The sequence below is a fragment of the Python bivittatus genome, unplaced genomic scaffold (assembly GCF_059951505.1).
Source record: "Python bivittatus isolate LINGU-HERP-01145 unplaced genomic scaffold, Pbiv_v1 ctg000360_np1212, whole genome shotgun sequence".
Taxonomy (NCBI): domain Eukaryota; kingdom Metazoa; phylum Chordata; class Lepidosauria; order Squamata; family Pythonidae; genus Python; species Python bivittatus.
Window position 1 is genome coordinate 703,594 of NW_028277069.1, and position 14,723 is coordinate 718,316.

The 14,723-nt window shown below is 37.7% G+C and overlaps 1 protein-coding gene across 1 annotated transcript; it reads left to right on the forward strand.

The window, feature by feature from the left end:
• The first annotated feature begins 4,711 nt into the window (after positions 1 to 4,711).
• LOC148215391 (vomeronasal type-2 receptor 26-like) lies at positions 4,712 to 12,466 on the forward strand. The gene is made up of 5 exons (XM_088143659.1): positions 4,712 to 4,908; positions 5,438 to 5,729; positions 6,580 to 7,431; positions 9,263 to 9,389; positions 11,568 to 12,466. Exons 1-5 carry the CDS (start codon positions 4,712 to 4,714, stop codon positions 12,464 to 12,466), a joined length of 2,367 nt encoding a protein of 788 aa, XP_087999785.1.
• The last annotated feature ends 2,257 nt before the right edge of the window (positions 12,467 to 14,723 follow it).

Consider the following 14,723-nt stretch of genomic DNA (forward strand, 5'->3'; position numbering starts at 1 on the left):
TACTAGTACTAATTTGATATTTCATGCTACAAGAAATTGATGACAATAAAGAATAAAATCACTGTTTGCTGTCTACAGGGAACATAAAGTTATTTCTGTCAAAGGAGGATTTATGGATTATTATTATTATTATTATTATTGTTGTTGTTGTTGTTTAGATAACAATAGATCTCCTTCCTTCCTTCCTTCCTTCCTTCCTTCCTTCCTTCCTTCCTTCCTTCCTTCCTTCCTTCCTTCCTTCCTTCCTTCCAACAGCTCACAATCCACAACCCAGCCCTAATGCCTGGAGGAAAAGTCAGATTTTCACAGCATTATGTCTGCCCCATCCAGATCTCTGGGATGAAGCTCTTCTACAGGGCAAACTTCTCAATTCTCATTATCTATCATTGTAAAGTGCTTGAGAAACATTATCTTTTGAGCCCAGAAACATACCTTATACAAGAGTAGGTGCTAGAGAAGAAGTTTTCTTTCCCCTATTGGACATCCTCTCTAGATTCTGTTGTTTCCTTGGCACTTAACTACTCAGAAACAATAATTCATGTAGGGAAGCAGGTTGGAAGTTGCTCTTCCTCACATTTTGCTCTCTTGCACATGACACATGACTAGTTTCCTCAAATGCTCCAGAATTACAGCATGTCTATGTAACCATGGCTTGACTGTACTACTGACATCCTTGACTTATTCAGAGCAGCACCACAATCGCCTCTGTTCTAATATACAACATTAAACTGAGGGACAAAGATTTCTAAGGAAACTTCTTACAAAGACCAATTTGTTGCTTTTGAAATAGGCTACTACACTGGACAATGCACATGGCAGGCGCATATATTCTCTGATCATATCAGATCCATGAATTTTCCTGAAATTGGGGAATGTATCCTCCAGCATTATAAGGCAGCCCACCTAAAACTTCCTCCTCTAGTTTTTCCTTATAAAAATAAACCACTTGAGAGACCCCACATTTTAATTCAGATTTTTAAAAGAATAATGCTATGGCTTCTGTGGAATAGTGTCTATGTATCTGAATGTATATTGAGATATAGAGATGGTAAGATAGAGATAGATTGTACCAAAATATACAGTGCAAAACCATATTTCTGAATGACAGTCACCCAGATGTATGTCATTCCAGTGTCTCCTGAAATTTCAAAGATGGAGGCAGCTATTTTGTAACAGAAGCAAAGAGCTGAGACAAGGGAAGGGATCCTCAATGTCAAAGCTCACTAGGAGGGCCAAAGGTGCAAAAGTGTCTCCTTTCCTGTTTTGGACATCATCTCTAAATTCTCTTGTTTCCTTGGCACTTGCTCAGAAACTATAACTAGTGTAGGGAAGCAGGTTGGAAGTTGCTCTTCCTGACATTTTGCTCTCTTGCACAGGACATATGACTATTTCCTCATATGCCCAGAATTATTGCATGTCTATGTAACCATGGCTTGACTGCACTACTGACATCCTTGGCTTATTCAGAGTAGCACCACAATTGCCTCTGTTTGAATATACAAAATTAAACTGAGGGACAAAGATTTCAAAGGAAACATCTTACAAAGGTCAATTTGTTGCTTTTGAAAGAGGCCACTACACTGGACCATGCATATGGCAGGAGCTTATAATCCCTGATCATATCAGATCCATGAATTTTTCTACAATTGCAAAATGTATTCACCGGCATTATTAAGCAGCCCACCTAAAACTTCCTCCTCTAGATTTTCCTTATACCAATAAACTACTTGAGAGACCCAATATTTTGATTAGGATTTAAAAAAAAATAATGCTACGGCTTCTGTGGAATAGTGTGCATGTACGTGAATGTATTTTCAGAGATAGAGATGATAGGGATAGAGAAAAATAGTGCAAAACTGTACAGCACAAGGCCAGTTTCTGGTTTTAAACTTTTATTCCAAGACATCTCAGCAGTACTAGATCTTCTCACACAACCTCCAAAGAAATTTATTTTGGGGGGGGTTAATTTTAGGGTACCACTACTCCAAAATCCAACTCTGGGGGATTCACAATATCAAACAGTCAACAAAAGTAAAACAAAACAAAACAATACAATCTCAGAAAAGAGCATCCCTTTAATCAGTGCATTGCAGAAACCGATATAATAAGCCTCTCCAAAGGAAGTCATCTAAGACGGGCCTTTGCCTGACAGCAAACGTACTTTGTTTGAAATTCTTTCTGTTTATACAGTTCAAGACTTTTGTTAAGTGCTCGAGTTCTCAATAAGTGCTACAGATGGGTTTTAGCACTATTCTTCATTGCTGTAACCAGTTCAACCTCCTGAACTCTAAAGCCCATCAAGAGATTCCCTCTGCCACTGTTTCCAAAATTTCCCTGAGGGGTATTTGGTAATCTTCTTGCTTCCTTTGTATATAGTGGAAATGAAAAGTTAGTGAAAATTTGAGTTTGGGGAATAGTGGGAAAAAGAGTGCTTGGGTGGGGGGGAGGGAGAGGGTTCATATAAATGAAAGTAAATGACAGAACAACTGGACCCCAAAATGATGGATGGGAAGCAGCGAATTTAGGGAGGGAGTTGGTTGTCTCCCACTACGTTTCTCACACAGTTAAACAGGCTTAGACTCTCCATGACTGCAGCATCTCTTTTACCATTAAGCTAATCATCTGAAGAGAGAAATTAGAAATAGAAGTTATGCTACATTGCCTCTTTTCTCCTTTATCCACCTCCCTTCAATTCAGAGATGATGAATTTTAGTTTGTGGGATTTTCAGTGCTGATCTCAGTTGTTCAGCAACAGCCGTAAAAGAAATCTGATACAGCAAGAGAGGAAGGGATAGGACAGAGAGAGAGAATGGGAATAATGTTGTTCTCTTTGGAACTTGAGAGGTGTATATAGCCACAGATTTTACTATGGGCTTAAGCCCTCTGTTGGAATTGAACCCCAAAGGGTTTGAAGCCCATTGTAAGGTGTATGGCTACATACACCTGACCAATTCCAGATAGAACAAAACCATCTACTGCCTCCTCAAGGTCAATGTAAGTAAAAACACCAGAAATTAGGTAAAGGGAGAGGGCCATTGCTGGGGAGCATAATAATAATGAAAAGTGAACAGAAGAGGATGAAATGTGGTGAATGGAGGACAACAACAACCAAAGACCTTTCAGGTTCAGACACAGGCCAGATATCATAATGGGGACCATGGATTTAGAAAGATTGCCCTAATGCAGGAGTTGCCCATAGAGCAGCCAAAGCAGCAGAAGAGAGGTTTCATCCAGGAAGTGAGCTGATAATGGTGGTTCAGAAGAATAGAGAATGGCTTTGGAGAGATCAGTCCGCTGGGTAGTGGCTTAGATTCTCAATGACCACAGCATATTAAACCTCCTTCTTTTCTCCCTCCCAGTCACATGATCCAGAGTCATTTTCACCTCCATGTTTAGAGGATTCCATTACAGTCACTTCTTCTGAACCACCATTATCAGCTCACTTCCTGGATGAAACCTCTCTTCTGCCTGCTTTGGCTGGTCTATGGGCAACTCCTGCATAAATCCAATATGTTAACAGACCAGCATTCAATCACCATCAGCCACTTTACCAGCTGAACCCTGTCCATGAGTCTGTCTTGACTTTCTGACATGGCTTCTTCTTAGGCTCTGGAACACTCACCAGCTGGGGAGGTGTCACCAGGTTTCTCTCCACCCCCTGCAGTGCCATGTCCATCAAACCTGCCAGCATTCGATATCCCTCCCATTCCTGCACAGACATTTCCCAAGTGGGTTTTATGTGCTATAGAAATGGAACAATGGAGGCAGGTGTGCAGACAATGCATTGTTCCTGTTCGCCTAAATGTTCGATCACAACATAGCAGGTTGAAATAGATGAAATCTCTTGAAATCACCCTCATGAGATTCCCACATTCACTCATATGAGAGTGAATAATTTGGAGGGGTAGATCACATGCCTGATGCAGAATTCTAAATATCAGTATCAATCTCGGTACTGATTCATGTCAGCACTCCCTGCCTGAAAATATGGATGACTTCCTCCAAAGGAATTATTGGCTTATTTGTCATTCCTTAATAAATAAAAATGCTTCCTCTTCTCTATTAAACCACTGTTTTCATTTTACATAGAGAATGGAAACTCTGCTCCAGTTTGTTTGTTTGTTTATTTATTTATTTAATTTCTATAGTGGCCCATTTCAGCAATTGATTCTTGCTCACTCCATTGCAATAATTTCAACAGTTAATGCTATTTTGTATTGCCGATCTCCCTTGTACTACTTTAACTGGCATTTGTTCTTTTAAAAAAAATGATTTAAACATCAGCCACTTATTATCTCACCAAAAACAAATTAATTATCTCCTACAGGAATCACCCTGAAGGCCATTCAGAAGGCTATTCAAATTCAACAACAATCAAGAGTCAAGCATCAGTTTGGTTATAAAGTACCTCTTGAACCACAGGAGACTGGCACAAGGGGCAATAATGGCTCTGTCAGATTTATTGCTACACATTCCCTCCCTCCTGTCTCATCTGCCAGAATATCTGTTCAGATCCTGGTGATATTCGAGATATGAATTTGCACTCACATGGTGCAATTGTCTTAAAATAGACAATGGTGGATTTTCTCATTAGGTGCATTCTCAGATAGAGATCTTAGATTAATCATTGGAAGAATCATTGGATCAATGCATACTTCCCTACACATAGGTTATAAGACAATGACAGTTTCACCCTAACAATAGAGTCAAGATGTTGTTCCTTCTGATGTTCTTGGTGCCCAAATTAGTCACAGTGAGGTGCCCTGAAGGAGAAACCTTCCCTGTTCCACATGAGTGGTACCAGCCTGGTGACCTCATCATTGGTGGGATGGTGTCTCACATTGCTTACCAGTTTAATGACATTGAATTTAAGAAACATCCTTCTCGGAAACCTTATGGCTTCCCACTGTAAGGATTTTTTTTTCTTCCCATGCATTTTCTAATCTTAGCCAGAAACCCCAAAATTGCTTATGTGAGTAAAAGCTGTTGGAGTGTAAATGCAGGTTCTTGTATATAATGTAAATCTTCTTTGTGTTTTAAATGTATCTCGTTGTGGAAGAAGAAATAATTTTCCTTACATTACATTAAAGTCTTTCTCATGAAATTTATGAAACTGTGGTGCAATAAGTGTTTTCAAGAGCATTTAGGGAGCTTAAGGTAATTTTTGAAAAATCTCCATTATCACTTGTCATAAAACAAACATATAGTAAAAGGGTGATGCTTGCTCAATCTGTTTGTAATCTATTTTGTGCTAAATTGATAGAAAAGAAATGTGGTACCTTGGAAAAAAGTTATTACATTATTTAGTATTTTAGAAAAGCTGTCATCTTCCTACTTCCATCAGAGACAGAAATGTTTATTATTCATATAGAAATGATGCCTCCTTACAAGAATTGTAAAATTACTTTTTTAATGGGTGTATTTACCCTATTGGCAGTATAACAACCAAATTCTACCAGCACGTCCTTGCCTTGGCCTTTGCTGTGGAGGAGATCAATGAGGACTCCCAGATCTTGCCTAACATCACTCTCGGGTTCCACATCTATGACAGTTACCACAAGCCAAGGATGACCTATCGCACCACTCTGGACCTGCTTTTCAAATCCAAGGATTTTGTCCCTAACTACAAATGTGATCACCAGAAAAATCTCATGGCCATCATTGGAGCACTTGCATCTGATACTTCATCCCATATGGCAGAAAGTATAAATGTCTACAAGATTCCACAGGTAATTTGGGAAGAGGGGTGAGAGAGAAACTTTGACTTCTTTTGTAATTAATATTAGAGATTAGTTTTTCACCATGACTGTCTGCAGGATATTTCCCACAACTCAATAAGTTGGCTTTAGATAATCCAATCAAAAAAATCAAAATCTTTTATTACGATCATAGGTCATAAAATTAAAATTTAAAACATAAATTACAGAACAACAAAATTAAACTTGTTTGAGGCGGCCAGCTGACATCATGTTTTTACCTCCAACCAGCGATAAGTGGCAAGTCTTCTTGCTATGTCTTGGTTGGTATCTGATCATAATAGTTTAGTACAAAAATCAATTGTTTTGCCTTGGAATTGTTGGAGGATTGGAGCTATACAGTCCCTTTGTAGATCTCTATAATAATTGCAGTAAAGGAGGACATGATTGACTGTTTCTATATCTCCACGATCTCATGGAGATAGATTTTCATGGATAGGTATTTTATTATATCTCCCCTAGAGAAGGGCAGAAAATAATCCAATATGTCTAGCTCTGGAGAATTCTTTCCTTAGGCTGGGGAGAGTTCACAAACAGTTAGCAGGTTTCCAGGTGTTCATGTTCATGAGCATTTTGGAGCTCTATATTGGGAGGCTAATTTTGGTTTGTAATCCATTTATGTTCCACAAGTGAGAAAACATTTTACCCTGGGGTTTTAGTTGCTTCTATTCTTCATCAGAACTGTCATAATGTACCTAGAATTGGAGAAATTTTCATTGTAGGGACATCTTTATTCAGTTTCCATCCCACAGACATTTTTCCATATTTCCCCCCTTGATTTTCATGAATACTGACTCATTTGTTTGTTTGTTTGCTTGTTTAGTTGACCTATGGCTCTTTTTTCCAAGAAGAATTTCAGACTACTAAGTTATCTTTGCTTTACTGCATGGTCCCAAATGAGGACCATCAGTACATTGGAGTTATACAACTTCTTCTCCATTTTGGATGGATGTGGATTGGAGTCTTTACTTTGGATAAAAATAAGGGAGAATATTTCTTGCAGAAACTACAGCCATTGCTTTCCCAGAATGGCATCTGTTTGGCTTTCACACAAAAAATTCCACAACGAGTCCAATTGGAAGACTTGTCAGAATTGCTTGATGTAATCTCAATTATATCTAATAAAGTGATAGATCAGAAAGCAAATGCTTTTCTTGTCTATGGAGAGTCATTAACAATTATGTGGCTTAGAATTGTCGTGTTTCTACGTGATCCTGAAAATAAAGAGGGTGTATCATTTAGAAAAGTTTGGATCCTGATGAACCCGATTGATTTAATACTGACAGGAATTCAAAGGAATTGGGATCTCCAGTTGTTCCATGGGGCTCTTTCCTTTTCAGTTCATTCAAGAGAAGTTCAAGGGTTCAAAGAATTTCTTCAAGACATAAAACCTTCAACCCACAAAGATGGATTTCTTCAAGATGTTTGGGAACAATTGTTTGACTGTTCATTTCCAAATGCAGAGTCACCCTCAATAATCAGTGAAACTTGCAGTGGAGAAGAGAATTTGGAGACCCTGCCTGGGTCTCTCTTTGAGTTTCAGATGACTAGTCACAGCTACAGTATTTACAATGCTGTTTATGCAGTGGCACATTCTTTGCAGGAGATAGTGAGATCAAGATCCAAACAGAGTGAAATTCCAGTGTTTGAATTTCCAAATCTCCAACCATGGCAGGTAATCTCTCCATGCCATGACTATCTTTTGTTTCAGAGAATAGTCATTCTCACCCACATCTTAATAGGGTTTGTTTGCCCTGGTCTATGGCCACAGATCAATATAGATACTCAGGCAACAAAGTTAGTAGTTTAAGAGTTTATTCCATATTATAGAATAAAAGATGATGAAAATAAACTATGCGTTTGCAAATTTCATTCTAGTCAATGGGAATAATAATAATAATAATAATAATAATAATAATAAAAAATAACCATTTCAACTCCACCTAGAATTGGTTGTCCTGTAAATTCATCCAGCCCGGTTCCAAGAAAAATTCAATGGTGACATGTCTGAAGGCAGTCTTTGTTCATTTTCAGCCCAAGATGCTTTTCTGTAATTTTCTGTAATTCTGTAATTTTAGAACTTATGGTAAACTTCCAGGAAAATTGATGAGCTTGCTTCCTTAAAGTACTTGGAATCATTAATTAATAAGATAAAAGTGAGTTGCATATTGAAATTACTGATAGTTCTTTGTGGGTTGATATTTTCTCATTCCATATTTCAAGTTAGGAAATGTTCTTTGGTCTCCTGCAAAGTAGGAGTAAAAGAAAGGGAAACTAATTTTTTTATCCCTGATGCATTGTTTACTTTTTGACCTGCCATTTCTTATCCTCCTTCAAGTAGCTCCACAAGTTTGTTCAAGAAATTTCTTTTAACAACTCAGCTGGAGAAGGAGTCTTCTTTAAAAACAAAAGAGAAGGTCCAGGTGGCTTTGACATCCTCAACATGATCACTTTTCCAAACAGATCCTTTCAGAGAGTTAAGGTTGGAAATTTAGATCCCAATGCTCCAAAGGGGAAAAAATTATTAATTGATGAAGATTTGATTGTCTGGCACCCAGCTTTTAACCAGGTATGAATTCATTGAATGGATTATGTCTTAATATATTATGGTCTCATGAAGATGTCTTTGTCTGTTAAACCATATTGAACATAGTCTCTTTAGAAATCTAATTTCTGTTTTTCAAATAACAAACAAACAAAAAATATGTTCTGTACAAATGTTGTCCATGATCAAGCATTTACCAAATTGACAAAATGACATTACATTGAAAAAACAGGGGTTTTATGTTTGGGTTGCAATTCTATTTGAAGTAACGGTGGTGATACAGCTTCCATGAAATTGTCACAATGCACATTTATATATTCACCCTGCCATTTTTCAAGCAGGCCCTTTTGCAAATGCTTATAATTTCAATAGGGGGACGTGGTGGCGCAGCGGCTTAATGACGCTGAAAGTTGCCGGCCAGAAATGGTCGACGCTTCAGCGGTTCGAGTCCAGCCTTCGCATTAACAGGGTGAGCTCCTGTTTCCTCCCCAGTTCCTGTCAACCCAACAATTTGAAAACTCACGTGAGTAGATAAATGGGTACTCTCACTCCGATGGGAGGAAAAATGCTGGCGGCGCCTTGCAAAAGGAGTCAGGAGCAGTTGTCGGTAAGCGCGAAACTGCGTTCGCCCGAAAAGGGCGCAAAGCAACAGAAACTCCGCCTCCTGCGCTCGCCAGCTGGGCTCTGCTCTAGGAAGAAGGCAATGGCAAACCACTTCCGAAACACCTTGCCTTGAAAACTGCAAGGACTCATCCAAGCAGTCACTGAAGAGTCGGTAACAACTGAGCGCAGATTAAAAAAGAAAAAGAAATTCAATATCTTTTTAATGTATAGCATAAATCAAACTAGATAAAATTTGTTAGTCCTTTGAGAAGTCAAGGTATCTTTCTCCCAAGAAATGAGAAAAATTGGAAACTTTTTAAAAAATTCCCTTTCCAAAACTGTTCAAATTTATGACCAGGTTCTTCCACTTTCTCTGTGTAATGAGCATTGTTCCCCTGGATCCTGGAAGAAAGGGGCTGAAGGAAAAGAATTCTGTTGCTATGACTGTATTCCATGTCCAGAAGGGAAGATTTCAAATCAAAATGGTAGGTTAGACATTCCACCATTTTTTTTCATTCTACAGACTTAAGCAAACTGTAATAGACTACTTTAGGATGCATGTAATTAGTAGTTGTACTAGTTCTTCAGGGTGAATATTCATTTCAATACCTGTGGATCAACATTTGTTGTTCAGGAGTCAAAATTTGCCCATAAGATACCTGCCAGTAGTATTTCCTATACTGGTACAAAATATATATGGATTGAGCCATAGATCTTGTATTATCCTGTATGGTCCTTAAGGGAGTGAACATTTGACTGCAGCCAATTTTACGACATTTTTTGCAGTGATCATTAAGTAAATCACATAGTTCCCCATTGACTTTGCTTGCTGGAAGATGGCTGGGAATGTCTCAAACGGTGATCATGTGGCCCCAGAAATCTGCAGCCATCATAAATATATGACGGTTGCCAAGTGTCCAAATTTTGATTACATGACACTGCAACAGTCATAAGTGTGAGGACTGGTCATGACATTTTTCAGTACTGTGGTAACTTTGAACAGTCGCAAAATGAATGGTCTTAATAGACAACTATTTGTAATTAGTTGTTTTATGAGTTCTAGTTTAGACATTCCACCAATTTTTCATTCTATAGACTTAAACAGTAAATTTTACTAGTTCTTCAGGGTGAACATTCATTTCTCAACCTGTGGATCACCATTTGTTGTTCAGGAGTCAGAGTTTACCTGTAAGATTCCTGCAGGTAGTCTTTCCTATACAGGCACAAAACATATATGCCTTGAGCCATAGGTCCTACATGAACACATGATCGATATCTGTTTATTTATTTTTCACATTTTCAATCTCATTTGGATTTGGTGTTCTTTTCCCAAACACAGTTCACTCAGCAAACAAAATATTATGAATTTGTATGATATTCATAAAACTCAATATTTATTCAGGATATATTAAGTTTATTTTTTTTAAAAAAAGATTTTAATTGGTGTTTCCTACCTTATGATGTTATTTTCATAACTTGTGATGACAACATAATCATTGTAAGTCAAGCTAAGCATCAATATTTGAATGGGAGATGACCAGCTGATTACAATTTTTAGAGCAGAGTAGGTATTAAACTTCGTAGACTAGACTGGGAATTAAACAAAAAGTGTGCTAGAAAAAGACAAGAGGAAAGAACTTTTTCCTTCAAAAAAAAAAAAAAGGAACATATCATTTGAATCTATGGGCATTGACGTAGCTCATAAACTTTTTCATCTTTCCTTCAATTTCTTTTTGGCTCAGATTAAATTATAATTTGAGGACCGCTAATCTCCTCTTTTAAAGATGGCATAGAAATAAGGAGATTCAAGTTAAACTTATAAATTTTTTTAAAATGACAGTTTTTACAAATGTAGTCTAATGCTCAACAAACAACCTTTTGATCAGGTCAGGTCAGTTTAGCTGTGTATAAATGCAGACAATACTCCCACTTCATCTGCCATTTTCTGGGCATTATCTTCCATGAAAACCTGAAAGTAAGTGAAAGGAAAGAAGCTTCACCAGACAAAGGAAGGTTTGTGAATGGATCAGATATTCTATCATCAAAGGGACATAGGATGGGGGGTTTGTAGATCTGACTAATGTTTACCACATAGAATAGAGAACCATCATAAAGGTCAGGATAAAATACAGGGATCAGATTAGTATACCTTTCTTATATAGACAGTGAAATTTGGTGATTATTTTTGCTTATTCTTGGACCCCTTTTTTTTTTTCAAATACAAAGACTGATCTTTCCTTAGTTTACTCACTATGAAGGAGGAAAGATAAAAGAGTTTAAATGAATTTTATAGGTTTTCACATTAGAGTCAATATATCTGCTTCTGCTATTAAAGACTTTATTCATCACCACTATTTTCCTTTCCATGTTTCTTTTCCATGTTCCATGAAAAAATAGGAAAAGTCCAAATTGTTTGTACGGTAATAAATGTGAACATTTTAGAAAGGACTGTGTTTCAAAGAATAATTGCCCTTTACATTATACTTTCTTTTATGCCAATCCTAAATGATACCATTGAGGTAAAACTGCATTTTCATATTAACATTCTCAAACTGGCAACCAATAGAAAGAACACAAAATGAATAACAGCTGGCACCCACTCAGAAAGTAATTTTCCAAAATATGGAAGGCATAGATGACAGTTTCTTTCACTTTTCTTCCAGATATGGATGACTGTTTTGAATGTTCAGAAGATCATTATCCAAACAAGGAAAAGAAAGGGTGTATCCTGAAACCAGTGGTCTTTCTCACTCTGAAAGAAACATTAGGAATTGGTTTAACCTCAGCTGATCTTTGTTTCTTCTTCTTGACCTCTTGGGTACTTGGAACTTTTATTAAACACAGGGATACTCCCATTGTTAAAGCCAACAACCGGGCCCTCACCTACACCCTCCTTGTCTCTCTTCTGCTCTGTTTCCTCTCCTCCTTCTTCTTCCTCAGCCAACCTGGCAAAGTGACCTGCCTTCTCCGACAGTCCACTTTTGGCATCACCTTCTCAGTGGCCATTTCTAGTGTCCTGGCCAAAACCATCACTGTGGTGGTTGCTTTCATGGCCACAAAACCAGGATCTCCGATGAGGAAATGGGTGGGGAAAAGATTGGCCTTATCTACTGTCCTTTCCTGCTCTCTTGTCCAAGTATGTATTTGTACTCTTTGGTTGTCAACATCTCCCCCATTTCCTGAGTTAGACATGCACTCAGAACCTAAAGAAATTATTTTACAATGCAATGAGGGGTCATCCTCCTTCTTCTACTGCATCTTGGGCTACATGGGGATCTTGGCCCTCGCTAGCTTTATTGTGGCTTTTCTTGCCCGTAAATTACCTGACAGCTTTAATGAAGCCAAGTTCATCACCTTCAGCATGTTGGCCTTCTGCAGTGTGTGGGTCTCCTTTTTTCCAGCCTATTTGAGCACAAAAGGAAAAGCCATGGTAGCCGTGGAGGTCTTCTCCATCTTGTCCTCCAGTGCTGCATTAGTGGGATGTATATTTTTTCCAAAATTCTACATCATTGTTTTCAGGCCTGAGCTAAACCAAAGGGAGCAACTCATAAAGAGGAATTAGTACTTCATGTGGTCTTTCATGCTATGAGAATTGCTGACAAAAAATCTTAGACTGTTTTTTGTTTACAGGAAACATATAGAAGTCCTTAGTTCTCTCAAAAGACAATTTATGGAGAATTATTATTATTAAGATAGATTTCAGTTGCCCATTTTAAAAAAAGTGCTGATATTGTTGCATTTACAAAGCTTTTTTGACCTTTCTCCCTTTCAACACACCAAGCTAACAAGACTTGGAGAATCTGGCTTTCTTGGTTAGTGTTAGGAGATTTGATATAATGAGTCAAAGAATGTGTGAAGTTTGTAGCTGCCACTTTCCCAGTTTTTATACTTTCAGTTCATAAACCACTGCACAGATATAGAGAAAAACTAATTAACATTTTTTGAACATGCATTTAACACAGTTTCATAGGATATCAGTTTTGCATGGGTTAGCAGTCTTTGGAATTTAAAATGTATAGAGTTTCTGAAACCTGTACATATGAATGTTTATGTTTAAAAAACGGTTTCATGCTGGGTCATCACCACTCACTCTCTATCCATCGTTCTATTTCCACTGCAAGCTATCATTGGATTCTAATAATATTGAGAATTTACTGAAATGAAATGTATTCTTCCTTCTGCCTCATCCTTTATTAGAAGTGTATGCTGGCCAATGACCATAATTAAGATTAATTTGATTTGGTTTGATATTAGAAGTCTTTCATTTGGCATGAAAAGCAAAGGTGAAATTTTGCCCAAATCCTGTAAAAAGATATATACACTTCTCTCTTATACAGGGAAAGACCAAGATGAAAATACCTGGGTAAATATCTGTCTTGGTTTCTGCCTCTGTGTCTGTGTCTGCGTCTGTGTCTGTCTTTGTCTGTCTCTCTCTGTCTCTCTGTCTCTCTGTCTCTCTCTCACTCCTATATATATCCCCTCTCACCCCTATGGGTGCTATGTGTCTTCTTCAATCTCATTTGCACTACCAGAGGTCTTTGAGTTTTCGGGTTCTGCGTAGTATCTCAGCTGTTCCTAGCACTGTACTCCTCAAAAAGGAGAGTTCTGATGTTTCTTCTCGGATCTTGTGATGGAATGTATCTACAAAGGGGAGGGTTATGTGGTGGATAGCAACAGAGAGCAAGACAAAGTGAAAAGAGGGGGTGCATTCCAGTAATGGCAAGGAGACCAAAGACAACACAGTCTGCAGGGGGAGCGTGGGAAGAATAAGAGGTTTGGGATAGCCACTCCCTAGAACCTCTCAGGATATATCCACTAGTCGTAGTAGGATAGGTTGAGTCTGACAAGACTGATGTCAGGCCTAGCCCAAGAAAAATGGTGAAACAATCCATTTGAGTTAACTTCCTTTATTTGCTTACACTATGGATGGGTCATGCGTTGTAGAGTAACACATATGTTATTTGAATGTCAATTATATAAGAAAGAGACAGATCGGAATCTTGGGCCACACATTAGATGAATGAGCTATTGGGATCCATATATCAAAACAACACATTTAATGTACATTCAGAATCAAAAACTCACATATAATATGGCCCTTTATTTGAACTAAACAGTACACTTGAAAACTGCATATGTGGATCTGTAGAGTGAGACAGAAATATGATTTGCATTTCCTGTTATTGATTTATTTCTTTTATTATATTTTTAACATATAGTCTTATTACTCTTCTGTGTTTTATATTTAGTATTCTGATATGGTTTAATGGCTAATCAATAAAGTATTGCTACATATTGCTGGATATCCTAGTAGTTTCCAATTCATCTGGGAAATATGAGAAATCCTATTGAAATAGAGCCTCAAGCAAAGCTTCCCTGGACTTGGGCCCTACTTCTAATTTCTGGATGAATATTAGTGACTCCATGATGTAGGAAGCATTATCAAATTTGGAAAGGAATAATAGTGAATCAAAAATCTAATGATGTTCAAGGAACAGTCAAGGCTGAATGAAATGCAGGAACAGCTTCTGGCCAAAGAATGGGCCATAAACATGACAGAAACCACCCTACATTCCTTTGCCTCATGAGTGTCCAAATTATTAGTTCATTTTATCCCTCTTTGTGACCTCTCCAAATGGATAGAAAGTTATAAAAGAGAATGATGTAAAGCAATGCAGAGACCTTGAGATTTGGGGATATGATTTTATCTACATTAAATTAATAAATATTTATGCTTTAAGAAAGAAGATGGTGTTAACTTATCTGTTCCTCAACTGCATCACAAATGAATTATTAAGTACTCATTAAATCAGAAAAGT

Coding starts and splice junctions, on each gene's coding strand:
- LOC148215391 (XM_088143659.1), top strand. CDS start 4,712: ATGTTGTTCCTTCTGATGTTCTTGGTGCCCAAATTAGTCACAGTGAGG. Junction 4,909..5,437: donor AAACCTTATGGCTTCCCACT/GTAAGGATTTTT, acceptor CCCTATTGGCAG/TATAACAACCAAATTCTACC. Junction 7,432..9,262: donor CAAATCTCCAACCATGGCAG/GTAATCTCTCCA, acceptor ATTTATGACCAG/GTTCTTCCACTTTCTCTGTG.